At 39.0% G+C, this 22,795-nt stretch overlaps 2 protein-coding genes across 3 annotated transcripts in view; both read left to right on the top strand.

The window, feature by feature from the left end:
- LOC126375319 (paired box protein Pax-1) overlaps positions 1-4,497 on the top strand; it is a 30,814-nt gene extending 26,317 nt beyond the window's left edge. Inside the window, exons 2-5 of the mRNA XM_050022262.1 lie at positions 777-930; positions 1,774-1,906; positions 3,210-3,455; positions 3,719-4,497. Coding sequence (XP_049878219.1) covers positions 777-930; positions 1,774-1,906; positions 3,210-3,455; positions 3,719-3,802 — 617 coding nt within the window. The 3' untranslated portion in view covers positions 3,803-4,497. The remainder of the gene's footprint in view (positions 1-776; positions 931-1,773; positions 1,907-3,209; positions 3,456-3,718) is intronic.
- A 6,999-nt stretch (positions 4,498-11,496) lies between these two features.
- LOC126375337 (high affinity copper uptake protein 1-like) overlaps positions 11,497-22,795 on the top strand; it is a 34,180-nt gene continuing 22,881 nt past the window's right edge. Inside the window, exon 1 of one of the 2 annotated variants that reach the window (XM_050022281.1) lies at positions 11,497-11,828. The gene's annotated coding sequence lies outside the window, so the exon portion shown is untranslated. Of the gene's footprint in view, positions 11,829-16,019; positions 16,189-22,795 lie in introns of those variants that run through there. The other variant, XM_050022280.1, reaches the window with a different exon arrangement.

Raw genomic sequence — 22,795 nt, forward strand, 5'->3', positions numbered from 1 at the left:
ATCATCCACCACATGCCCTGTGGCTCGCGATTTATGAGGACAATACGGTTACGAGCATAGAAAAAATGGCATTAATTTTATCATTGTTGCAAACTTAACGCCTCTATGTACTTATACCGTATCCAATCGCAGATATCACGATTGGGTACTCGTGCATCGGTTATGGCAGCTACCTATGTGTTTTTAATATTTTAATTCTTACGCCAGGCGCGCACTACGAGTTTTTACGCCGCGCGGCAGAAAAGAGCAGCGTCATAATGTCGCACTGTAATACTGTACCAAACAGTTTTAAATTGTATTGCGCGCACTTGACGGCAGAGCCACCGCAGCGGCGCAGTATTACAGTGCGACATTATGCCGCTGCTCTTTTCTGCCGCGCGGCGAATATCTCGTAGTGCGCGCCTGGCCTTAGTGGTATTCATTTTACGGTTTAAAACCATCAAAACCACAAATCAAGTCTGTTACAATCGATGCTGGTAGGACCAGTATCGGGGAGCTGTGTTTGTTGTTGCGATCTGATGGGCTGTTGGTATAACGATGGGGTTATACCCGTTTTACATTAAGATCACACCTATTCCCCTTTGGGGTAGGCAGAGACGGAATTCAACTTAACACTATCCTGACACACCACTTTTGCGTCTTCCGCCCTCAAGCGATTAAAATACTAAATAATTCATATATACTTAATTTCGATGACAACGCATCGAATTTTAGAAGTTATTTCTCAAAAGATTTATATAAATATTTTCTTCTAATCTAACGTTTTTGTTATCCAGATGGCAGCGCAGGCGGCATGGGCGCTGGGGGCGGCGGCGCGGGCGCACAGCAGTACGGCGAGGTGAACCAGCTTGGTGGTGTGTTCGTCAACGGCCGCCCGCTGCCCAATGCCGTGCGCTTGCGCATCGTCGAGCTCGCGCAACTAGGGATCAGGTACGCTATATGTTTCTTCTTGTAACATTTCGAATGCCATCCTAGAAAAATCTAGTCGCGAACGTGAAAAAATCCACCATCGATGTTTTAAAGAAAGGCCAACACTGACCGACTTTGGACTTTGGACTGGAAGAAGCCAACAGTGGTATGGCAGGATCGTAACACCTAAATGGAATTCCGTGGTTTCTGCCTACCCCATTGAAAATCATAGGCGTGATTTTATGTATGTCATGTTCATTTTCTTCATTACGGACATGGAGGCTATGTATAAACAACAAATGTTAAATAGCAATATTGCTTTTATAGATCAATTGCTTCAATGTGGTCCTTTTAATCCCCCAATAGACAGCAATGCTCGAAATTGGTTGTGCCTTATTCAATAAATATTTTTGGTATATTTTTTTTATTTTCATCGTTGTCGGTCGAGTTTGTAGTTGGTTTCAACCTGCAACATACACTTGCGTCTTGTTACTTGGTCTTCTTCTATCGTGTGGGTTGTGAGGTGGAGTACCAACCTCATCAACCCTGGTTTCAGGGTTACTATAGAGCCGCCAAAGGCCCCTGACATGGCTCATGTAACGACTACTTACTTACATCAGTAAGTAGTAACCGTACCCACGGTTTAACGTGCCTTCCGAAGCACGGATCATCTTACTTTTTGGATGAATCAGGTGAACAGCCTGTAATGTCCTAACCAAACTAGGGATCACAAAGTGATTTGTGTCCCCACCGGGATTCGCACCCGGAACCTCCGGGTCGTGAGCCCAACGCTCAACCACTGGACCACGGAGGCCGTTTGTTACTTGGTATACGAGCGCTATTCATTCGTGTGCTTCTCACCAGGCCATGCGACATCAGCCGTCAACTACGAGTGTCGCACGGCTGCGTGTCCAAGATCCTGGCGCGCTACCACGAGACCGGCTCCATCCTGCCCGGAGCCATCGGCGGCTCCAAGCCCCGGGTCACTACACCCAAGGTATGCCATACACACATATATGAGTCCAGTGGTCGACGATTTCCCTCATTCAGCGCTTATCGCTATCGACTCACTAGGGTCGATTAATTCTTTCAAATATTTTTCCTCTCAGACGACGCCCTCTGTGAGCCGACGTTCGCGCCCAACTGGACACTCTCAGGCCTGTTATCTTAAACGTTGTACCGGGTGAGAGCCTTCAGCGCTCCCCATTTGTCCAGCCAAGTAGTTAATGCCATCTGCGGCAAATCTACAATAAGTCACGTCAAAAAAAAATCAAATATTATGTGGGTGTACCTATTTTTATGAATGTATTGATTTTAAAAAATTATTTTAATTATTTATATTGGAATTTGTGACTTATTAATTTGATTGTAATTTTAAATATTGTAATTTTGATCTTGACGTGTAACATGAATTAACCAATAAATTATATGAATATGAAGCCAGCTCCATCCTGCTTGGAGCCATCAATCTATCCAAGTCCCGGGTTACCACAGCCACACTTACATCTTAGATCAACAAGGTACATCGCTGATGTTCAAATTGCATCCGAAAACAGTTAATTAATCGAACGTAATCATGCAAACACAAAATTATCGCTGATTGACATAAGCAAATCCCCTTTTCATTGACATAAGTGCATTTCGGCCAGGCCCTCAGTTTAGGATGTCCATGTCGACGTTCTATACCTATGCGTAATGAAGTCAATTTTGCGATCTTGTGTTCAATCTTGCGTGCAGTTTAGACGACTCATGCTTGACTCTATCTATTTTCTTTTCTTTCGATTTCGCGCCTTTTTGAATCTTAGGCACCCTCAAGATATACCCATATTACCCATCCAGCTGGACACCCAAATATTTATCATCATCGTCTCCCTACGAACTCATATCATATCCATCTTTGGAATTCGTATCAACAGTGGCTGCAAGTTGTCTTTGATTACTTGTGGCTCTGCCCACCCCATTAGGGATTACGGGCGTGAGTTTATGTATGTGTGTATGTGTCTCCCTACGAACTTCGTTTTCCAAAGGGCCGCTTATCTAACGTGAAGATTGACGGGTCCGGTTCTTTATAGAAGCGACCACCAATCTGACCATCCAACGCGAAGGGAAAAACCAGTTCAATTACAGCAGTGTTTAACTATCATTTAGTTAAGCACCATCTAAACCTGCGCATATATCTTGAATTGTATTGGTCTAATAGAAAGTTCTGTGAAGCGGGCACTTTTTTAATCTTGCGATGACTATCCCAATTGGGGTAATATTCGTAAGTTTATACGTTAAACCCGCACCTCAATCCCCAGGTGGTCTCATACATCAAGCAACTGAAGGCGAAGGACCCGGGCATCTTCGCGTGGGAGATCCGCGACCGGCTGCTGGCGGACGGCGTGTGCGACAAGTACAACGTGCCATCAGTGTCGTCGATCAGTCGAATCCTGCGCAATAAGCTGGGCGGCGCCGCGCTGTATCCCGTCCCACCGCTGTATCCCGTCCCCCCGCAGCGCTGCTGGCCGCTGCATCAGCCCTACGACTACTATGTGTATTTGCAGGTGAGGGATTCATAGCAGCTTTGGGTAAGGGTGTTTGGACATATCGGGAAGGGTCTTATTGTATAATATTTTGAACTTGCAAGAAAATTACGATAATTTCTTAGATTTAACCATGATCATTTTATCTTGCTACCTCAGATAAAGAAAAATAATTTTGAACTTTACTTGTACACGTATAGGTAGATAACATTTTCTTTTAGAACAGAATACTCTATCGGGGATATGCTTAGTTCATATGTACAAATACTATGCTTTGTGCGCAGGGTCGACAGCACACGACACCGACGGCGCATGGGCTGCCCCCGCACCAGCAGGCGCCGCACCACGCGCACGCGCACGCGCTCTGACAGTCCGCGCCGCCCGTCGCGCAGCTACCGTCCGTGCCGCCCGCCCTGCCGCCGCGGTGACAGACGTCGGGCAGGCGGCAGCGGCGCCAAGGGCGGTAGCTGCAGACAGCGGGTGGACAACGAATGCGGCTTTCGTCCGTTGACCGGTTAACGACCAACACATCTCAATATGCAAAGTGTTCTTCAGTGATCTGAATAAGACTTGTATTATCATTAGATCTGAAAATTAAAACTAATAAATTATAAATGTTTTGGTAAGAGAAAAGTGTACTTATACGATTTTTCATTATGAAATATAGCAAGTCTTATTTAGAAAGAAGTGATAAACTGTCAGTGGCGGTGTGAGGACGCAGTGATGTTATATTTTAAATGAAATAATGTCGATAAAAAGTATTACTTAGTGTACATAGTGAGTGACGGCGTGTAAGATACTCGCGAGCCTTCCGCTTAGAATAAATAGATAAATGTATGCGACAGGAGACGAATGGTCTAAGTATTTATAAGTCGGGTGCAATGATGTACATATTTATAATAATTATAAGTCGTGTTTAAGACAATTATGGGTACTTAACTTAGTTTAGTAAACAAGATATTCACCATAAAATATAATAAAACAACTGCAGAATACTAAATTGAAATAGATAAGTACTTAATAAGTAATATCAAAAATCTAAATTACTAGATTTATTTTCCATACGTTTACCAATATTTGAAAATATATTTTAAAATGCAAAATAAATGGTTTGTTATTATACATGTTTTTCTTTTACTAGAGTTAAAGGATAACACCCCGTCTAGGTAAGTAGATACCTATCTTATCCAGGATGCAGTGAATCGTCGGGAACGAAGAAATGTTTGTGTGTGTATGTAGGTAAGGTAAAGTATACGTGAGTTCGATTACGTACACGCAAGTTGTGTAGAACTCGACCGACTTTTAAAAATGAGAAAGTAAAACATCAAAATATGTAATGCTCGTGAAAAATGTGCATTATAGGGACTAATTATTATTCAGCGACGAGCCGACGGCGGCGGTGCTCGCTCCGAATCAGGTTTACAACCGAAAACAATAAACGGATATTGCGTCCGCGCTCCACACGTATTACCAATTAAATCCTCGCTTTGTTTCGAATTTAATACTACCTAATCCGAAATTTTACTGTATTAATAACAAATTTTATGACCGTCGGACGCAGAAAAAGCGCGGGAGCAAAAAAGATGGCGGCAGTGGTAAAGTGACATTCGACGCCCGACGCCGCGCGCGCAGCGACGTAATTAAAATGGAGGAGCTTTGTGCCGGCAACCAACCAATGTCCAAGTGGTACAAATAGCCTCTGTGGGGGCTCCCACGCTACCAACAACAATGGCCGAGACCAACAACTTTAATAACATACCTAAATACTGAAGTTTTTTTTTCTTCTTCTATCGTGTGGGTTGTCAGGGTTACTATTGAGCCGCCAAAGGCCCCTGACATGGCTCATGTAACGACTACTTACTTACATCAGTAAGTAGTAACCGGGACCAACGGCTTAACGTGCCTTCCGAAGCACGGATCATCTTGCTTTCGGACAATCTGGTGATCAGCCAATAACGTCCTAACCAAACTAGGGACCACAAAGTAATTTTTGTGTTATTATTATTATTAATGAAATGGCATATTCCTCCAATAACCCAAGTAATATAATAGGTGACCCGTAGCCGTGACACCAGCATGTGTGAGCGTGCGCAGGCGCCGCGCCGCGGTGGGCGGGGCGGGCGCATCATCTTACAAACACGCCGCGTCGCTAGCAGGCCGATTGACCGCCCGACACACATGATTGACTTTACAAAAACGTTATGAAAAATCAAAGGTCACAAAAAGATTCTAACCTATTGTGTTGCAATGTTAATCTCAAAGGACTTACTTACACATTATAATTAATTTATTTGTCGTGTAGTACCTACCTATTAATATTATTAGTTTTATTTTTACATAAACGCATATTACTTTTCTTTTATGTTTTTCATAAACATTCAAACATAACGCCTATTTCCCGTTGAGGTAGGCAGATACCACGGAATTCCATTTAGGTACTACAACCTTGAGACTCCACTTTGCTAAAATATATAAAGAAAATGTTTTTGACGAAATAAATAATTGATATAAAACTTTCCAGTCGTATTATCGCTTGGTAAAACCCCGTCACCCCCCGTCTGGACATACCTACTTACCAACGGTACTTACGTAACTAGTGTCGACCTCATAGCTAGCTTATATTGCATTAATTATTTAGCAACAGAGGCAGAGGACAGGAGTCCTAGTATGGCTTTGTAATAGACTACTCTGGGCGCCATCCCACTCGCGTCAGACAGAGTACTGCGGGGCGGAAGGCAAGAGGGAAACCACTGCCCTATTTTTCCCTAAAAAAGTAGCATGGAGAGTATTTTACAGAAATGCTGCACCGACAAGAGCGTGGCTCTTAAATTGATGATGATGATGATTTAGCAACAATTTAAAATAAAATCAAAAATCATAACCTTAATATATTAATGGATAATTGATACCAGGTTTCCAGGATTTGCCTGGCAATGACAATAGGCTCGCTTCCTTTTGCCTACATGGGACCTAAACATATCTGCCCACCCCTTCCAGGATACAGGCGTGATGCTAAAAACAAGATAACTTGGCACGTTCAAAAAACGAAGTTTTTCTCACTGCTACTTTACTCGGCTATAGTTTGAGAAGCTGGAGACGCTGCCAGTAGGTAGTTTTAAGCGGATGCGACGTTTGACAACAATTATATTTAAGTAATTAAGTATATTACGGCTACAACGGCTTACCTTGTCTTCCGTGCTTCGGAAGGCACGTTAAGCAGTTGGTCCCGGCTGCATTAGCAGTCGTTAATAACCATCAATCCGCACTGGGCCCGCGTGATGATTTAAGGCCCGATCTCCCTATCCATCCATAGGAAAGGCCTATTCAAATCGTAACTATGTCATAAAATTAAAATAAAATAGACTGAATTTGAAAGAGTGAAATTTTTCATACAAAAGACATCAACGGGAACACTTTTTTTATTTTTTAGTTCCTGCGGGGTCAAAGATATCGGTCTTTCAGCTCACTTCAGGAAATAACTGCAAAGCCTTCGGAGAAGGTATTTAAAACGGTGAGTGGCTAATGCTATGACAATTTAGTACCTAAACTACAGTTCAGTTGTACTTACATAATCATATACCAGAGTCATTAAAATAATAAAGGATGTAGTTCATATGTACTTATATAACATACTATAGGCAAGTACATATATCTACTTATATACCTAATACTCATCTACTGAAACGCATACCCATCATTAGAAATCTTACAGATAGGTATGAAATGTCAATCATCTATAAAATAAAAACATACGAGGCATTCTTAGTAGGTACAGAAACAAGCAAAAATAAAGACAGACTCAAAGCAGCAATTTCTTCCAGACAACCATATATTCTCGAATTTATATCCAAAAAAATATTTCTGTGGTTTTCGATAGCGTCGCGAACTCATGAAGAAATATGGTCACGAGTATTTTTGACCTTGCTCTGCCAGATCTAAGAAGACTTAGAATTATTATAGGTGGGTTACCTACCTACCTAAATTTTTACAATTCCTTTATCAATGGATTAACTTATCAACAATTTTGCCATTCATTCGGATTAAGGTATTATTTGAGTTTGATTTCATCGTTATCATGTTAGTAAAGGTACGATCTTTTTATTTGTTATTTTCTGGACTCTACCATAAATCTCTACCATTCCAATAAGATTTTCTGGATCTGTCTTACAGTGCTGTCACCTAGCGTTAAGAAGCGTTAACAATTCAAGCTTCACTAACGTACGCTTGTGCTAACCTCTGCGTCGTCCTAATAACGCTATTCTACGCAAGATGTCGCTGCACTTTAAGAAGTGCATTTTTTTATTAAAGCATTTTTTCAACTGAAGAAAGATATTGGCCCCGTTTCCTATAAGACACCTAATTTTATTTTAAGTTATAAAGGGACGGATGATTGTCAACAAGTTAATTTTAAAACGAATGAATAACCTGGGCTAATAAAATAGGCATTTCACTGATATGCAATACGTTTAACATGCTGTAATAATAACATAAACTGCCTATATACGTCCCACTGCTGGGCACAGGCCTCCCCTCAATCAACCGGAGGGGGTATGGAGCATACTCCACCACGCTGCTCCACTGCGGGTTGGTGGAGGTGTTTTTACGGCTAATAGCCGGGACCAACGGCTTAACGTGCCCTCCGAAGCACGGAATCATCTTACTTTTTCGGACAATCAGGTGATTCAAGCCTGAAAAGTCCTTACCAAACAAAGGACAGTCTCACAAAGTGATTTCGACAATGTCCCCATCGGGAATCGAACCCGGACCTCCAGATCGTGAGCCTAACGCTCTAACCACTAGACCACGGAGGCTGTCTAACATGCTGTAAGTATACTTAATTATGTCGCGTTATTAGATGATTTAAATTTTTAGACGTGCTTTAGATTTCTGTTTAAAATTGACGTGTGTTCCATAAATTTTATGCCTGTCGATTACCCGTCCCGTTCTTTTTTAGCGGATTTAAGAAAATGACAGGTATAACTTAAAAATAAAATTACATGATGTCTGCAGGAATTAGCACCATTGAGACTAGGATGGAAGGTCCGCGGAAGTTGGTGTTGCACTATGGATGCAAACAGACAACCAACAACAAGATAAACTGCGGATTAGAAGTGTAGTGTAAGTATACTTAATCGAAAGGTTTATCTTTGACGTTGGTTCGACCGGACGCTGATCGCGGGTACCAGAGTCAACAACAACAAATGTAATCAACCAATAATCAACAGATAGACGGCTGAAAGCCTTTTTGCACACGACACTAGGCTGAATAGTCTCGTGTGAAGTATTGTTAAGGGGAAGAATATAGCTAGTAGGCAGGTATTTTATAACTATAGTAGGAACATAGTTATTTATAACTTGCTATTGTAGAGGGTTTTGTAGATTATTTTACGTACACATGTATTTTTCAATTAAATAATCTTATTTTATTAAACAATAAGCCACATCAAAAACATAAGCTCTTCTAACTATATATTTTTTATAACAGTATAGTGTTTTCTCTATCTCCGAGTGCTTAGTCCGCCAAGCGAGGAAAAATAGGGGAAACAATTCGTCTACAAGCATATTTCGACATAGTTGTGAGGAGTTAGTATATCTTCAAAAGCCTTCTTGCCGGGACAATCCCCTCCTTAACTACAATTTTGCGCACGGCCCGAACATTTGGTTATCGTCGTGTTCAATATCAATTATCAGCGATAAGTAACAATGCGTGCGCCCGCGCCGGTCGCCACCCGGTCCCGAGACGCGATTCACTTTATCTATGATTTCATGTACACTTGTCTAACCTTCAGGAGTTACACGCTTGAAGGTTAGTGACCCTTATGCGTAAACAAGTACCTAGGTTGTTCAGTTAGATTAGAACCATTATTGTGGAAGACCGACCATCCTGTAAACTCGTATCTAAAATTAAATTGATAGGTAACTTACCTAATAAGTTCTACCTCAGGGGTTGTGAGGTGAATTACCGACCTAGCAATCTTAGTCTCAGGGTTATTATTAAGCCGTCATAGCCCCTAACTTGGCCAACGAGCTAGTACGTGCTAGTACCGGGACCAACGGCTTACGTGCCTTCTGCACGGATCATTTTATCTTCGGTTTCTCGGCTGTAATGTCCTAACCAAATGATTTTATGAGATATTTCCCCACCGAGATCCGGACCCGGCACCGGGACCGTGAGCCCAATGCTCTGCCTCTGGACCACGGCCGTTCATAAAGGCTAACGAACCAAATATATTTCAACAGCACTTTCCTAAAACATAAACTGAAATAAGCTTCGAAAGATTGAGACTCTCAGTTTAATAGATGCACCATACACAAAAAACTAAATAACGTAAAACCTAAAAGGATGTTAGTTTCAGTAAATGTCACTCTGGCTGAGTAGTAAATGCCATCCAAGGCAAATCGGCCCCATAAGCCGCAAGCCAAGAAGCCATGTTTTCGTAACCTTTTACGGGGTGAGCCTACAGGCATCTATTTGACCGGTCACGTGGGTGCCACCTGAGGCAAATCTACAATAAGTCACGTATAACAACTATAATATTGTTGTTTAAATAAATAAATACCTGATGAGCGCTGCAGATAGCGCCATACTTGTTGCCAAGTTTTGGGCCGATACAATTTAGTTTGCCATCGACACGATAAGAAGAATACCTAAACAGGCATAAGCCCATGACAATATTCTCAATTGGGGTAATCAGAGGTAAGTATCTATCCGCATTCTTATAATAAATTATAAGATTTAGATATATATTCGTGCTAATTCCTGTAAATACCATCTAATTTTATTTTAAGTTATTTTTCTTATCCGCCGAAAAGGAAAGGGACGGGTAATCGACAAGCATAAAATTTATGGAACACACGTCAATTTTAAGCACAAATCTAAACCAACCGTCTAAAAATTTTACGTCCGTCAATAACCGACACAGTTAAGTAGACAGCACGTCAAACGGATTGCATACCAGCGACGTACCTTTTGATTCGCCCGGGTTATTCATTCATTTACTCATTCTTCCTAAAATTAAGAGCTGTGAATCATCCGTCCCTTTCCTTTTCGACGGATATGAAAATGACGGATATACTTAACTTAAAATAAAATTAGGCGGTGTCTGCAGGAATCGGGGCCATTATAAAATATTAACTACCTTAGAGCACGTCTTCACTTACCACCAGGTGACAATATAGTCAAACGCAAGCCTATTTTGTAGTAAAAGGCTATTTGCCCTAACAAGGCCCTAATTTGGGATTCTCTTAAAATGCATAAATGTTTTTGTCATAATTTTAATTATCATAATCCTTTTTGCATAACGTTATTTAGCATAATAGTACTTTCCCATAATAACATCTAGGAATACTGGTTTGTTAGGTATAACTTATTTTTGGACTAATATTTGTTGGTATAAATAGGTATACATAATTCTTTTTTAGAATAATAGTGTTTTGTCATAATTTTTACAAGGCATAACAGTAGGTTAGGGTATTTATCTTACACACGAGAAGTATACTGAATGATGACCAACAGCATGAAATAGTGTCAAAAAATAAAAAAAAGTCACAATCATGAATCAAATGCAGCCAAGAAAAAGTAAGTTTCGAAATTGTTCAATGTTGTGCAAAAACTTTTCTTATTCGGAGTATAGTTTTTATGCTTATATATTATATCATTATTGTCATTAATTATTATGCTTTTAGTAGTTATGAGTTTCAAAATTATGCTTAAAAAGTTATGACAAATAAATACTATGCGTAACTAATAATAGGACAAGTAACAGTATGCCATGGTAAATTATTACATACAATTTTATGAGTAAAAATAGAGAACCTCCTAATTTACTTAGTTTTTTTCCACAGATATATCTATTTTTATAATAATGCATTGACTGTACAATAAAACAAAATAACGAGCTTTAAAATATCGTTTTCATATGAAACATGAAGTATCGGAGCATTTTGCACACGCTCCAACATCTCAAAGCTCGATCTTTGCGCACGATCACCTCACGGCTGTCACTGCGCACGGTATGTTCACTAGAGTGATTAGATAGCTGTAATCGTCACAGCGCGGCCATATTGTGATGGCACATCCACTGCGGATATACAAAACAAATTTTGTACAAGTTGGCTTTCTGGAAAAAGGAAAGATGGATATCATTGTGCTATGTCCGTAGGGATGTAGCGGAGAGAAGTGCCCCATCGGTATTCGGTCTTTCATCTACAAAATATAAAAATTCAATAGTGAAATATTGTAAAAGTGTAAATAATAACAAACATTTGACTATTTGTGCTTCAAAGAAGATTTATTGAAAAGTTTTGTGCCGTAGCGAATAACATTTAAGTGACGTCGATTGGATTTCAGTGTTGCATCGCCATCATGTGCCGAATACTATCACAGATCATCAAGTAAGATTTTTTTTACCCTTCAATAACATCAATGTACCTATTACATTTGATACCTACAAGAAAAATATTTACGTAAGTACTTATAATATGAATTGACAGTATTTGGATGAAAGGATGCATTGATTATCTTAAGTACTTATTTGAAATTATATTGATGTCTTATTAATGTGACTATGAAATCAATTTTATAATTTATCGAGATTTAATATCATAAAATAACATCATGACCATGAAATATCGATACCAAAACAGTGAAATACTTGTTGTCAAAATGGCCGACTATAGTATACCTAATGAGAATGTCATTTATAGATTAAATGCGGACAGATAGAAATTATCTTGTCCTACGGACAGTGGTAGTTTGTTTCGTTTACTTCTCCTTATAGGTACCTACTCATTAAAGTAATTAATACTATGACAACTGTTTAATTTTAACGAGTTGATTGATAACACTCAATTGACAGGCATGCGATGTGATATAATACAATTATGTAGGTAATTAATTACTAACAATGGTCACTTACAACAAATCAGACGCTCTACCCTTTCCTAAATGTAGTGTCATCTCTTTTTGACAAAATATAGGTAATTGTTGCAAAATCAAAACGCGTTATACAGCTCCGAATAGATATTAGGTAATAATTATACTTAATTCGCAATCATAATTCAATCCACGAACGAAACAATTTAAATTCAGATTGCTAATATTGCACGGAATATATTCGGCTTGTTTTTAAATACACGAACACATCTATAGACAAAAGATGCATACCAATAAACTAAGTTACTTATGTTAAATATATACTTAGTTAAAAATGTTTTTATATAGTTATTTAGTTCGGTTGGTAGCCTACACGGTAATGTAGACATTTGATAACTAAGTATGTAGCTTTCCGTCCGGTCTACACACATTCTCGTAGATTTGGATAATCGCGTTATTTTCAACCTCCTTTTCATCCCCTTAGGGGAGTTGTCGTGATCAAAACTATCCTGTGTTCAACCCTGATCAATTTCATCTAAATCGATCCAGCGTGAAAAAGTAACAGACAGATTTACTTACTTTCGCATTTATAATATTGGTATAGAAGAATAACAGAATAACTTTGATACTAAGCAATATGTACTTAATATTCCAGCCATTATTTATAGTAGCTCTGTTCTTACAACTAGTGATTCGTAGTTTTACTAAATTCAAACTCATAAAGTCGAATAAGACAATCAATAATCTATGATAATTAATAAATTAGTATAATAATGAAGCCTAATCACGTATTCTCATATTAGTACATACATAATATATTGCCTTTCAAATTCGTTGTTTCGGTCAAATCGGTCATTGCAATCATAGATGTTGTTCGAGATATGTACTGTAGATTACTTTAGAAGTTTATATAGATGCAGGATGTGACATCGTAACGAATACTGAGGGAATGCGTCTTCGCTAAACACGAAATTACTATGGAAATTGTATGAAAAAGCAACCTGTAACGTCATAGAAAAAAGTGACAAAATGTCGCACGTATTATTACCTAAGTAGGTACATTTTTTTATTATTAAAGTTCATAAATGGATGAATATCAAAATGTGTCAAGTTTGGTGGCGAACTGTCATATCATTTTTTCGTGAAAAATTGGGGAAATTGGGAATTGAAAAATTCCTTTTTCATGTCGGAACCGAGGATCCTTTTGGATCCTTTTCATGTCGGAACCCAATTTTTCACGAAAAATTTATATGGAATTTCGCCACCAAACTTGAAATTTTGAAATTCACCCAAATATGTCACCTTTAGATCTGTCGTTATTTAGTAATCAGAATTTCATAATTAATTTTTGACCTAGGAAACCCAATTCCTACAAATAGGCAATAATACTATGTAGATTTGGCAAATTCTGTGTTCGGTCCTCGGTCGGGACTTATTTCGTGGTTCGAACTCTAATCCTCTCCATTATGATAGATGCTGGTCACCTTTTTTGTTGCTGGTCAATTGATCACCTGCTTATTATGATAAATGTAGTGAAACAAGTTGGTAAATAAAAAAAAGTTTTACTGAAAAAAACATGCAATAAAAAATATAAAGGAAAGGTACTTACGATTTCTACCGTAACTTGATGTCTTCTGACCCCTACTTCTGGGAAACCGCTGATGTGCACTATTCAATGTGTTTTAAACGAGACTATTTAGTTTCAACAGAATTTTATAACATTTTTAATTTAAAGTTCTTGCAACGATATGTGTGAGAATAGTAGTAGGTACCCATTTATTTTTATCTGCTCAATTTTGTTGTTTTGGTTTTCCACGAAGGGTAAGGCAAAGGGAACTATGCCCATACAGCCATGTCTTACGTATTTTTTTTCTTGAAGATTAATGAAATGATAAAGGGTGATGATGATGAAACCTAAGCCCCCACCCTCGGAGCAGACTCCTACTCCGAACTCCAAACGAATTAACTCAAAAGTCCGCATAAACTTTTGACTTATGAAGCGGCTTGTTGGCACGAAGCGAAAATAGGTAATACACTTGGTCCACCGAATATTTCGATATAATAACACTGTCGTGAATGTTTTCCGACTAACTTAATGCGATCATTAACCACAAAACATCACTTCGTATTCATTATTTAGATTATTCAATGAAGATAGCAACTGTCCCGTTCCCGTTTCCCAACAAAAAGCCTTTATCTGCTCAAATGAAAAGGTAATACATTCACAAAACAATTATACGCGGGAGATAAGTCCTCTGGCGTCAATTTTTGTTTAAGGAGCGTAGTGGGAGTTTTTGGCGGGAACCATAGAAGCTTTTGCGTCAGAAATCTTAGTCGGTTTTTTATTCATTTTGCGCCTGTAATACCAAATGTGATTGCAAATCCTCTAAAATGGTGAAAGAAGAAATATTCGACATACTTACCCCACTAGGCATTTCGGGCACGAGTTAATAATTCTTTCATATAGTAACTGACCTATTTTATAGGTAATTGTAGGTATAATGGTCCACATCTCGGCACGTAGGACCGCTTATCGCGATGGACTGTGTTGAGGCGTCAAACGATACGTTCACAGACATTGCGGAATACTAATTATTGAAATAAGTAGGTAATGTTTTTCGCACAGATTTACATTAAGTACAAAAATCCCGTCTGTAATTGCTTCACGGGTCTACGAGTTCAGATTATAAATACAAGCATAAAAATATGCACAGAAATGAAAACAAAATACGGATTTTTATTCTACACATTTTTAATTTTCCAAAACAAGCTCTTGTTCATATTTTGAAAGAGATTCAATGTTAATAAATCTAAAAAAGCTAGGTATGTGTCGTATGTATTTTTTAATTTTATTTTTAGTTCGCTTTTGTTGTTTTGAATGTGTGTGTTCACTTTTAACGTGTTCTTTGCTTTACTTAATTTGCATATTTACTAGGTAAACGCATTCCGCTTTAAGCCACATCTTCACCTACCATCACATTAGATTGTGCCATTTTTTTTTAAACAGTCACACACTTAAATCCCAAATGACGAGTCATTCCTACGTTAAGGTCAGTATGTAATAGTTACATCACTTCCTAGTGCCACCGGTACGTGATTACGATTAGTTCAGGTTTGACATGTCAATCAGCGCAGGCGCATCTGCGCAAGTGTTTGTTGATTCGCGTACCTGTTGATGCTCGCATGGATTTTGAAAGCTAATCCCTATCGGTACGAACAGAAGTCATCAAGAACACCTTGCAGACACGTCGTACTGCAGTAAAATGGATATGATGAATCAGCTCATAGGTACTTCCTAATGATAACCATCATCATAATGACAGAGGGATTGTAACCTTTCTAGAATGATATACTTACCTAAGTTGGTAGGTTCTTATTTATATGTATATAAGGGCGATGGACCGATACCTACAACTTATCTTCTGATTACTTTTGGCCCTGCCTACCCCATAACAGGCGTGAGTTTATTTATTTATTATTTATTTATTTATCCACGCTTCAGAGCCATCTTTACAGGACAGATCCCAACACAACAGTTCATCAGAAATATACATAATATACAAATCCCAAAGTAAGAACAGTTAATTCTATATTACATAGCATGTGATATACTTACAATGCATTTTAATACAATGTCATTTTTGCGTATATCGGTATGTGAATCGTCAGGCGGTGTGGTGTGGTGTCGAAATCGCGCGCGGTGTCGCGGCCGCGGCTGCGAGCTCGACACAATGCCGCCGTCCGCCAACTCGCGCCCACGTTCGCGCCGTTTCTAACATTTTACTTTTTTATTTTACGTTCGAATACGCGAGTGCATTCGGAACTTCAAATTTTGAAAAAAGAAATTGTGTTTTTGTGAACCTTTCAACAGTTTTATTGGTGAGTTTTTAATCTATGATTTTATTTTAATTTAATTACTTAATAGATTCGTGACTTTAAACTTAAGAATGTCCTTGGCATACCTAACTTATTATTTTAACTATTTGAATGTTAGCTATGTGTTTCGCAGTAACTATTAAGAACAAGCAAGCAGTTATTAATTAATAACATCGTGTTCTAAATTCTCGGTCTCGCATAATGGCAAATTTTGCCGAGAGTAGGAAAGTAAATTTCAAAGTTTGACCGATAGTTAAAGATAAGATACTTAATAATTGTTTGCTATCAAACCTACCATCGTTACTGTTTTTAAACAGCGTATTCTAAATAATCATTTGTTTCTAACACAAAATACCTACAGATTATAAAATATTTAAATGTAAAATCGAATTGTTCTGAGCGTCTACATTATGAATTGATCATCCAGGTGCTATTGTTATCAATGACATGACAGCTGACCTCTGGATGCGCGGGCGCATGTTAGCTAACACGCGCGTAACTCTGTGATTCTTGTTTGTTTGTTTATTACCACCGAACGAACGACGCACGCGCAGCCGGATACAATAGCAAATATTCAATCAACGCAGATCATATTCATGTCATAACTTTCATAATAAATCGAGGAAATGTTTAATAAAATAAAGTATTCCCTTACTTTACTTACAAAAAATAATACAGTAACCATATCTGACGTTAGTCAGTGCTCTATTTACACTTACAGCGATAAACGTAACGTGCATTATTTTACATATAATCCGACAGAAGGATTGCCTCCTTTGCAACTATGGACAATTGTTATGGGCTTATCCCTTATCACTATCAGGTTCATTATATCCATCTCAGGACTACGTATCAACAGTGCCTTTTTAAAAATAAACCTGCAAACGAGCCAACGTATCGTTGCAAGTTTTTTCTTTAATTTCTTATGGTTTTGCTCATCCTATTAGGGGTTACAGACGTAATTTCATGTATGTATGTTACTTTTATAATAATGAACACAGCCTAATAGTTCCCACTGCTGGGCGTGGGCACAAACCTACCCTAACGTGACACATAAGAGGGATACTCTATCGCACTGCTACGTATAACACAAGGACACCCTGTGAAAAACGGGATAATGTTAGATGGTGAGATTAAAATAAGTATTGGTGCCAGAATCGTCAGCATTGTGCTTCTAATTTGTGTCAACGTCAATTGCCAAAGGTCCACAAACTAAGCTGGGCCTTGATAGAGTAACGTGTACACCCTGATAACTGGTTAACTGACTCGACAGGAAATCGAACCTAGGTTCACCCACCACCCAACAGAGGTCATCGAGATCATTTCATCTTACTTTACGTTACATTATTCTCAGTCAGTTTCGCTTACCACGGTTTGACACAAAGCATTTAGAGGAAGTAGTATTTAAAACTATTTTTAAACTAGGACCAAAACTAGTTTTCTCAGTATTATGCAAAAATGTTTACATTATTCGATAATAAAAATGTTCTGTTTGGTTGGGACCGACTAAAAATGTGGAACGTGTTCAGCTGTTTATATTCCTATTATATCCATTATCACAAGATGGACCATCATAATGGGCGATAAGATGAAGTACCATACGTTTAGGCAAATAAGCGGCATATTCTACCACTGGTCATCATTATTTTTATCGTATCAAAATTAGATTAGGTACCTTTTTTGTCTGCCCAGTTCGATGGGAAGTTATATCCGTGCTTCGGAAGGCACGTTAAGCCGTTGGTCCCGGTTACTACTGACTGATGTAAGTATGTAGTCGTTAGATGACCATGTCAGTGACCTTTGGCGGCTCAATAGTAACCCTGACACATAAGGTTGATGAGGGTGGTAAATTGGTAATCCACCTCTCAACCCACACAAGAGAAGAAGATGGGAGTTATGGACGTGAATGATAATTTATAATCTCCAATACTAGCGTTGTGACGATAGCATTTGTAAATTAAAAACTTACCTAAGCAATTACTTTATCACAATAGATTTCAAAGTACTGACAATAATTAAGTTGTAACAAAATGGTTATCAATATTGCGGTTATTAGTCGCGTCCATCAATACTCCATTTGTCGATTTTCCTGTATTATTTCTCATTGACTAATTCACGGTCACATTGTAGGTACGACTTCGTTAACAAGAGCAGTTCAAATTTGTAGTCGATTAATGTTAATTGTATATTAATATTGAATGTTAATATTTATATACTGGCGCTCAAACTGTTTGAAGGTTACTTATTTCTAATTTGCCTAAAACGACCTAAGTATGTGGACTAGTGGCATAGAATAAGGAATATTACTTTGTACAGAATGGCAACTCTCTGCTCCCCACCTGACGTTTACCGCACCTCCCCTCGGTTTAACTTTAGTCTTCAATCGAATGGGCGCCAGACGTCGCACACACATATGTGTGTGTACGATAGTGTCTGTGTAAAACAAGATGTCTTGTATGAAGTGTCCGGGGTGTGTCCGGAGTGGAGTAGTGGTTAGAGCGTCTGAGTGCTGATCTGGGAGGTTCTGTGTTACGTTCCCAGAAAAAAATATTTTTGTGAGACTACTCTTAGGTTGGTTACGATATTGCAGGCTAAATGGCCTGTTCGTCTTTAAATAACATGATTCCTTGCTACAGAAGACACTTTAAGGTTACGACTATTCATCATCTCCCTGGCGTTATCCGCCTGAAGATTTAATAGGCCAGTTTTTTTACAGAAGCGACAGCCTGTCTTACATGCGAACCCTCGAAGGGAAAACCAGCGCAACGCAGTTTAGGTCACATACTTCCTAAATGTTTTAATTAAAAATCCTAAATGATAAAAATGTCTGGTATTGAATGTGTTCCTCTAGTTATTAAATAACTTGTAATGTATATCCTCATTGGTTTTTAAAAGATGTGTTGCTGTTGCAGTTTCTTGTCATTTCTTCTCCTCAGCCATAACACCTTGCGAAATGACGTAAATTCAAAAATGTTACATTGACCTTCAACAAGTTTATCCATGATAATTACGTTGAATAAATGATTCTGATTTCTGATTTCTGATTTCCGAAACGCAAAACGCACAACCTGTCATGTCAGGGGCTTTTGGCGGCTCAATAATAACCCTGACACCAGGGTTGATGTGGTTGGTAATCCATCTCACAACCCACTCGATAGAAGACAACCAATTATTTATAAGAGCTAAGTTAGAAGCCTGTGGCAGCTCCATAACAGCCCTGACACCAGGGTAGGCAGGTCACGACCCACACGATAGAAGAAGATTTACCCAAAACAAATAGATACGCTCACACTTATCGAATTTGTCATAAGCTTGAGCAGTAATCACCTAGCTTTGTGGAAGCCTTATAACATAAGACTGTTTATTAGCAATGAGACATGAAGCAAGTGGATATTATAAGCCATTGGCTAATTAGATTCGGATGGTGGATTGTCTTTACTCTGTGTATTAATAAATAAATAAAAATAAATTGCTGCTCATTAGTTTGACAGCTCATAAATTAGTGCCGTCCTTTACTAACAATACGTGAAAGAAAGAGATGAAGTTAGTTTTAGTCCTGTCAAATTAAGTTGGTGGTTGCCCGAATCGACTTCATTGATGTATAAATGTCAACTTTATTTGTTACATTGAAAACAGGTGGCACCTACTTAAATAAGTACGGTTCCACCAACCATCAATTACTATTGAAACAGATGTCGAAAATAATCCAACAACACCTGATACAAGAGTAGGCAACAAAACTCCGACCATTTGTGAAAGAATTTTGTAGGTTGTAAGGTGTGTTGTGTCTTCTCTCGTTGTAATGAAAATGAAAAGGTGGATTACCAACCCCATCAACCCTCATCAGGGGTATTATTATAGACAAACGAGAAAACTTAAATGAGAAAACTTAAACTTTTGGTTTTAACATAATATCAATGACACGCACTTGCATTATAAAGTAGTTTTATTTACATCCAACACAGGTCACAGGTTCGAATCCAGCACAGGCCTAAACCAATGCTTGTCGAATTTGTTGAAATTCATATTCGGATCATAAATGATTATCACGTGCTCAGTGGTAAAGGAAAACATCTTGAGGAAACCCACATTCCCGAGACATGCATTTTCGGAGGTATCTGACGTAACCTGTTTTGGGCTGGTTTTTTCTTTGCGGGTTGGAAGGTCAGACAGGCAGTCGCTTCTGTAAAAAACCGGACCTGTCGAATCTTCAGGGTAGGTAAGCGGACCCTGGCGAAAACGGGATAATGCTAGGGACATGATTTACATCCAACAATTAAGTAGCTACTTACAATTACAGAACTTATTAAAAAAAATTACAAATTGTAGCACAGTTTGATTTTTATTTTGTACAAAATCCAACAGAAAGAAGGAATTTAACCAAGTAGGTATGGGTAAACATAACAAGCGCGGTGCCGTCGCTGCGTGTCACACACAATGCGCGGGAGCCGATCCAACAATAACACTGACACGAGCCACACAGTATAAAAAATAAACTGTAAAATGTACTCCAGATAAAGTAATAAAACATAATCTAGTGGTTTCTTGTGTGTGGAGGCAAAAATACTGCAAGCACCTTCTTACTTTCAAAATATTTTGTGATAAGCAATAAAATCCCATGGATATCTGCGGTCTTATAAAGCATTGTCGGAACAACGTAGTCAGTACGACATGCGCCGGCGCAGCAATTTCCAAAACAACACTACGTTCTAGAAGCAGGATAAGTGCCAGTGTCGCGAATGTCGATTAATGGCCGACATCCGCAATAAGCGAGCGAATCTGTAGCATGATTGCTGCAATCCGCCAATGGAGCATATTGTTTTAAATTAAATCAAATGGGCCGCTGGGACACACGTGACCGCTGCACCACAGTGCTGCCAACCCGACGGAACAACACCAACGGAACGAACTGCCGAAACATCGTCCGACCTGTCAAATGACGTCACCATTGTTCTCTCGTGTGAGTTCTGACACCAATAATCGACCTCATCTATTCTATTGTTAGGATTACTATTGAGCCGCCAAAAGCCCCTGACAAAGCTCATGTAACGACTACATACTTACTTCCCCCGGGAACTGTTAAACGTGCCCTCCGAAGCACAGATCATCTTACTTTCGGAGAATCAGGTGATCAGCCTGCAATGTTGGGACATTGCGGGATCTCAGTGACAATCTCAGAACTCAATATCAATCACAATCTCAGAGATTCGAACAGATCGTGAGTTCAATGCTCAACCACTGGACCACGGAGGCCGCCAATTATTGTGTAACTATTATGTATGAGGAGGGGATGGATGGGTGTGAAATATCGAGGAATGGGAAATGAACATTGAACCATGTGGTTTAGTTGACAACACGTTTCTGAAGAATACCTATATCCGAGGCGGCTTTTAACGTCATGTAATGTTCAACTACCTATTTAAACCTTTTTAAACGAAGGAAATTCTTTACAGCGCCAACTATATTGTTTTTTAGGAAAGCGCGAACGTAGCATGGAAAGTCCGTCATTCGCGGGACAGCATTTTTTTATATACTTACAATAAATAATTAACCGACTTCTTATCTTAGGTCCATGGTTATTATTTTTCGCATCACGTAGGTACATAATTAGAGATCATTTTATGGCAATAACGTCTTCCACACTTACTACAATTTGAACATCCCAGTTACAACTTCGTCGTTGATCGATCATTCTACTGTAATTCCGTCAATTCAATTGTATCGATTCAATGAATCAATGTTTCAATACCGCGTGCATTCTTTACATAATCACCGGGTTCACTCTAGCTGATAATGGCTGATCGTGGTGCACGACCTCATAGTGACGTGAAACATCCCCATACTGCGGTATGTATCTTATGAGTTATGACAGTAAAGGACAAAGATACGCTATTATCGTTTATTAAAATATAAAAAAATATGTGTGTGATCACCAGCTTGCTTTTCAAACGTGGAACTCCGGTTTGATGCTCCATGGCGGATTTGCACCAAAGAGTTTTTATTCATTTATCGACTCCCCTGGTCTCAAATGTGCAATAAAAATCACCCGTAAATATAAATAAATGAATCTTGAAATGGGTAGCTAAATAACATAAGTACCTATGACCTAACTTCAATGTTTTCGCTAGCTTCATGAAGGCCATTAAGTAACGTGCAGCATGGTATAATGAGCGTTTCAACATCAATTGGCCAGGGCACGCAGCGCGTCGCACACGCATTGCAATGAGCGTGTTTCTCATTGTTTTATGCGTTTCGGATCTGCGTGAAGACGATAATATCGATCGCCGATACGGACGTTACACGCCAGTCGTGATAACTCACGCTAAATCAAACATGTTTGCTAATAAGGAATATAGTGGCAGCCCTACAGCGGTGCGAGGTGTACCACCCTACCGGGCGCCGGAATGGGGGGGGGCGCCAAAATCACCAAGACTGGTTCATCCTGGCCGCAAACTAAAACTTTATCGGGTTAGATTGCGGCCACATTAAAACTCATACCGGGTGGCCGTAAACAACATTTTTAAAAGATATTTTGCTAGGGCCGCAACTGAAGGAATACATTCATCTCCCTAGGGAGTCCGCTTACCTAACCAGAAGATTTGACAGAAGC

This window comes from Pectinophora gossypiella, chromosome 18 (assembly GCF_024362695.1).
Source record: "Pectinophora gossypiella chromosome 18, ilPecGoss1.1, whole genome shotgun sequence".
NCBI lineage: Eukaryota > Metazoa > Arthropoda > Insecta > Lepidoptera > Gelechiidae > Pectinophora > Pectinophora gossypiella.